The sequence below is a fragment of the Geotrypetes seraphini genome, chromosome 2, assembly GCF_902459505.1.
Source record: "Geotrypetes seraphini chromosome 2, aGeoSer1.1, whole genome shotgun sequence".
In the NCBI taxonomy this organism is placed as follows: Eukaryota; Metazoa; Chordata; class Amphibia; order Gymnophiona; family Dermophiidae; genus Geotrypetes; species Geotrypetes seraphini.
In genome coordinates this window covers 43,269,261-43,275,260 of record NC_047085.1, presented here as the reverse complement: position 1 = coordinate 43,275,260, position 6,000 = coordinate 43,269,261, and the positions used below count along the sequence as shown (strand labels likewise).

Sequence of the window (6,000 nt, the reverse complement as noted above, 5' to 3'; positions counted from 1 at the left end):
ATGTTTGTAGTTGTATGAAGTTTTTGAGATTAGGGATAGCAGGAGGTTAGAGCTGTGATCCCAGGATGTGGATTTGGAATAACTTTGTTATAAGAGATCCTATGATCTGAGTAACAAATGATATACCTACCTGTTTTGTTTAAATTTGTGAGCTGATACAAATAATTTTTGATGCATTTTTAGTTTGGAGTTAAGTCTCACTTCAATTTGTGATTAATTAAATTCCAGCCATTTGCATGCTTGGCCATACTCTGCTCTTAGGTACTCTTTAGTGTTATGATATAGTGTGAGCAAGAACACAATCAGAACCCTATTCTGTATCTAACAGTGGGACAGGGACAAACTTTGCACCTGTGTCATGCTCTAAAAGCTTGAGACTAGCTTAAACAAGCTGTTCCAACAAGATTAAATAGCATCTAAAAAACTCCTACTATCAATATGTAAAAACTTATTACATCTTACACAACTGGCAACTAATTCAGCAGCAGCTGCTTTTTTGATTTAAATTAACTACTGTTAAATGATGTGGCAACAAACAGTCTCATCTGCTGATCAGACTTAACAACATCCTTCCATCACATGCCAAGCTGTTCAATCACCTTACTGTTACTACAACAGATTTATCCTTCATTGCTGGCATCAAGAAGCGTTTTCCATCATTTGAGACACACTTATTTTCTTGTTCATCCATTACTCAGTGTAGGTTTTCTTCTACACCCATCTCAAAGACAATCCAATTATCTTCCTAGATGCAGAAATACTGGCAAATGAATTTTTGGGAAGGTTGTACCAAAACCAGATCAAAATGAAAGACTATTTGTGAATTATAAACAGTTGTACAGAATATTGTCCTTTTTTTCAACTTCAATTAAAAAAAAGATTTAAATACAAAAATCATAAGTGTTCAAGGCTTGTGCAAATGACGACATAGTCCACAGGAAGGAGCCTGCAAGGACATGGCAGGGATGGGGACAAACTTTGCCCCTGTGTCAAACTAAAAGTGTTGGTGGGAGTTCTCTGAACTTTGCTGAGGTTGTTGTATTCTCCTGTTATATTCCTGTTAGTGGAACCTGGGAACTTTGCCAACCATACTGCCTGAGCTGCTTCCATATACTGTATAAAGCAATGTAAAAACTTCCTCTATGGACTGGATTCAGCCATGAGTAGAAAAATGAACAAAACAGGCTATAGTTTGGAGACAACTTTCTCTGAACCCTTTCAACATAGTCGATATGTTAAAATGCTGCTGCAATGCTTAAAGTTCCCTTTATGCTTTTAAAATGAAATATGCAAAAAATTTTAACACAGTACTCATTTGTGGTAGTGTAATAAATCTGATACGGAACTTGCAAAAACTAGAAACAAAACCAGATTTTGCCCCCTGGAGCAACAGTAAGCCACCATATTTTGCCCATTTAAGATATTGGGAAAGTGGTTTATTATATGTTAATAATTAACATATGATTTCTACAACTTGATTTGAAAGGAAGATTAAAAAGAACTCTAAGATTTGCAAGAGTTTGCTTTAAACACTGCAAAGCTGGAGAAGAGAGGAAATCAGTAGTTCAACTAAGACAATTTTGTTCTTTGTTCTCTTTCTTGAAAGGACATAAATGTACTTATCACAGAAAAAAAAATCACCTAAAGGCAAAACAAACTTCTAAAAATATACACCTTCTGATTATTAACAATTAAAAAAAAGAAACTTGGAAACTCAGATGTACCATAAGGTAAACAATGCCAACTGCTAGAATCAACTTGTTTACATGTATTGCACCAAGATGTCAAACTACACCGAAACTGGATGTAAAGTATGTATTATCATACATAAAACAAATTGGCAAATGTGGGAGCATTCTCAGGCCTGTAGAGCAGCGTACCCTTCAAATCCACCAAGTGTAGCAAGACAATGTAAAATCAATATACTGCTGAAAAGGATGTAAAGAACTAAATATATGCAAAAAAAAGTCTTCATACTAGCAGGATTGTGTTGAGAAGTACTTGCAGTACAATCTTGTTTTCTTTTCAGATTGTATCATGTTACATCAGAAGTTAATTTTTGATGGATTAAATCCAATTGCACACATAGAAGTGTCCCATAGTACATCCTACAACAGAATAGTAATGGCATTTCCATTAGTGACTGCAGAGAAGAGGACCAAGGAGAGGGGCTGAGTGGGATAACAACTGTCACTGATCACCAAGCCTGAAGCCTTGACCCCAATTATGTCTTCCTCCAGCTGGTCTGTCCTGATCGTCAGCTGCACGCCTCATACTTGGTGGTGGAACACCAAATCCTGATACTCCTCCTCTTCTGCTGGGAAATAAACGGTATCTGGAGTATAAGACAAGAAAAACAGAAGTACATAAATCAAATCTAGCTCAACTTTTAGCTCTAGATATAAAGGCAGGTAGTGGACTGTCAACAGGCATAACTGCAGTGCAATAACATGCTAGCCCCAGTCCTAGGCCAAAGTACTGTATTTTGCCATTTTAAGTATGTGGGTTCCAAATCACCATATATCCAAACTCATCCAGCTTGTAAGTGTTGTGGAGCCAGAAGGAAGGAAAGAGTGCTACTGCTGACTAACAGGTAATGTCGAGTAGCAATTCGTAAAGCTGTCCTAAGAAACCCCCAGCCAGTCAGGTGCAGAACTATAATATGCATGAAATAAATGGGACTGTATTGTAATGATAGGCTGCACCTTACCATGGCAGGAAAAAGAATCCTGGCTGAGAAATACAGGCAATATGTTTTCTAGGCATTTAAACCAGAAGGTGGGGGTGGCATATGTATTGAGGTTACTTCCGGTGGCCACCCCCAGCAAAAAACAAGATTTGATAATAAAGAAAGCAATGAAAACAGAAATATTAGCAATTCACTTCATAGCGATGCAACAGAAAATGCGCTGAAATTAAAAACTATACAAAAAATGAGATTGTTGAGGAATACGGGCGACGAGATGGCAGATAAAGTTTAACGTAGAGAAATGTAAAGTCTTGCATATAGGAAACAGAAACTTGAAGTACAGCTATATGATGGGGGGCTGGTAATGGGTGAAAGTACCCTAGAAAAGGACTTGGGGTAATAGTGGACAACACAATGAAGCCGTCAGCACAGTGCGCAACGACCTCTAAGAAGGCGAATAGAATGCTAGGTATTATCAAGAAAGGTATTACAGCCAGAAAGAAGTTGTATCGGGCGATGGTGTGGCCGCATCTGGAATACTGCGTCCAATATTGGTCGCTGTACCTTAAGAAGGATATGGCGATACTCAAGAGGGTTCAGAAAAGAGCGACGAGATTGATAAAAGGTATGGAAAACCTTTCATATGCTGAAAGATTAGAGAATCTGGGGCTCTTTTCCCTAGAAAAGTGGAGGCTTAGAGGGGACATGATAGAGACTTACAAGATCATAAAGGGCATAGAGAAAGTGGAGAGGGACAGATTCTTCAAACTTTCGAAAACTACAAGAACTAGAGGGCATTCTGCAAAATTAAGAGGGGACAGTTTCAGAACCAATGCTAGGAAGTTCTTCTTCACCCGAAGGGTGGTGGACACCTGGAATGCGCTTCCAGAGGGTGTGATAGGACAGAGTACGATATTGGGGTTCAAGAAGGGATTAGATGATTTCCTGAAGAAAAAGGGGATAGAAGGGTATAGATAGAGGATTACTATACAGGTCCTGGACCTGATAGGCCGTCGCGTGAGTGAACTGCTGGGCATGATGGTCCTCTGGACTGACCCAGCAGAGGCACTGCTTATGTTCTTTAAACAAATATTTCTATTCTGTGTTCACAAAGGAAGCTCCTGGAGAAGGACCAAGATTGTCTGACAAAGTTACACACAAGAATGAAGTAGATACCGTATCGTTCACGGAAGAAAGTGTTAATGAACAACTTGAAAAATTGAAGGTGGACAAAGCGATGGGACCAGATGGGATCCATTCCAGTATATTAAGGGAGCTCAGAGAGGTTCTAGTAAATCCTATTAAAGATTTGTTCAACAAATCCTTGGACACAGGAGTGGTTCCTGGGGATTGGAGAAAAGCAGATGTGGTCCCTATTCACAAAAGTGGTCGCCGGTAAGCCTCACTTTAGTTATTGGAAAAATAATGGAAGCGTTGCTGAAAGAAAGGATAGTGAAATTCCTAGAATCAAATGGGTTACAGGATCTGAGGCAACATGGTTTTACAAAAGGTAAATCGTGCCAGATGAATCTGATTGAATTCTTTGATTGAGTGACTGGAGAATTGGATCAAGGGCATATAGCTAGATGTAATTTACTTAGATTTCAGCAAAGCTTTTGACACGGTTCTTCATAGAAGGCTCTTGAACAAACTTGACGAGCTGAAGTTAGGACCCAAAGTGGTGAACTGGATTAGAAACTGGTTGATGGACAGACGCCAGAGGGTGGTGGTTAATGAAATTTGCTCGGAGGAAGGAAAGGTGAGTGGTGGAGTCCCACACAGTTCGGTGCTGGGGCCGGTCCTGTTCAATAAGTTTGTGAGCGACATTGCCGAAAGGTTAGAAGGAAAAGTTTGCATTTTTGCAGATGATACCAAGATTTGTAACAGAGTAGATACCGAGGAGGGAAAACATGAAAAAGGATCTGCAAAAGTTAGAAGAATGGTCTAATATCTGGCAACTAAAATTCAATGCAAAGAAGTGCAGAGTGATGCATTTGGGGATTAGAAATCGGAAGGAACCATATGTGCTAGGAGGTGAGAGGCTGATATGCACGGATTTGGAGGGACCTTGGAGTGATAGTGTCTGAAGATCTAAAGGTGAAGAAACAGTGTGAAAAGGCGGTGACTGTTGCCAGAAGGATGCTAGGCTGTATAGAGAGAGGTGTAACCAGTAGAAGAAAGAAGGTGTTGATGCCCCTGTACAGGTCGATGGTGAGGCCCCACTTGGAGTATTGTGGTGGCCCCACTTGGAGACCGTATCTGGCGAAGGACATAAAAAGACTTGAAGCGATCCAGAGGAAGGCGACAAAAATGGTAGGAGGTTTGTGCCACAAGACATATGAGGAGAGACTGGAAGCTCTGAATATGTATACCCTAGAGCAGGAGTGCCTAAAAGGTCAATCGCGATCGACCAGTATATCGCGAAGGCAACACGAGGCTATCACGGAGCCCATCCGAGATAGACTCGCGTTGCCTTCATGTTCTACCTGCTTCCCAATTCCGTGAAGAGGACGTAGAAGCGCCGGGCAAACCAGCCTTCCCGACGTCAATTCTAACTTTGGAGAGGAAGTTCCGAGCCAGCCAATCACTGCCTGGCTGGCCCGGAACTTCCTCTCTGGCGTTAGAACTGACAGGTTGGGAAGGCTGGTCAGCCCGGCGTTTCTACTTCCTCTTTACGGCGTTGGGAAGCAGGAAAAGCTCAGAACTTGGCAGCGGTGGCTTGGGGGCGGGCTGGGAGAAAGAAAGACAAAGAAAGAAAGGGGGCAGGCAAGGAGACACAAAGAAAGAGGGGCAGGGAGACAGAAAGAAAGAAGGGGGCAGGGAGAAAGAAAGGGGAGAGGCAGGGAGAGAGGAAGAAAAAGTTGGCGGAGGGAATGAGGTCTGGAACCATACAGCAGGCTGAAAGAAGGGAAGAAATATTGGATGCACAGTCAGAAGAATAAAATGCAACCAGAGACTCATGAAATCACCAGACAACAAAGGTAGGAAAAATGATTTTATTTTCAATTTAGTGATCAAAATGTGTCTGTTTTGAGAATTTATATCTGTTGTCTATATTTTGCAGTATGGCTCCCTTTTACTACATCGCAATAGCGTTTTTTAGCGCAGGAAGCCTATGAGCATCGAGAGAAGTGCAGGGCTTTCAACGCAGCTCCCAGCGCTAAAAACCGCTATCGTGGTTTAGTAAAAAGGGAGGGGGTATATTTGTCTATTTTTGTATAGTTGTTACTGAGGTAACATTGCATAAAGTCATCTGCCTTGACCTCTTGGAAAAAACCCTGGAATATAAATGATAATTAACATTTTCTCTG

At 41.1% G+C, this 6,000-nt stretch overlaps 1 protein-coding gene across 3 annotated transcripts in view; it reads right to left on the bottom strand.

The window, feature by feature from the left end:
- Positions 1–1,414: 1,414 nt before the first annotated feature.
- The window catches only part of DERL1 (derlin 1), a 52,600-nt gene continuing 48,014 nt past the window's right edge, over positions 1,415–6,000 (bottom strand). For all 3 annotated transcript variants that reach the window (XM_033933342.1, XM_033933344.1, XM_033933343.1), the window contains exon 8: positions 1,415–2,335. In XM_033933342.1, the coding sequence (XP_033789233.1) occupies positions 2,191–2,335 (145 nt within the window). In that variant the 3' untranslated portion in view covers positions 1,415–2,190. The remainder of the gene's footprint in view (positions 2,336–6,000) is intronic.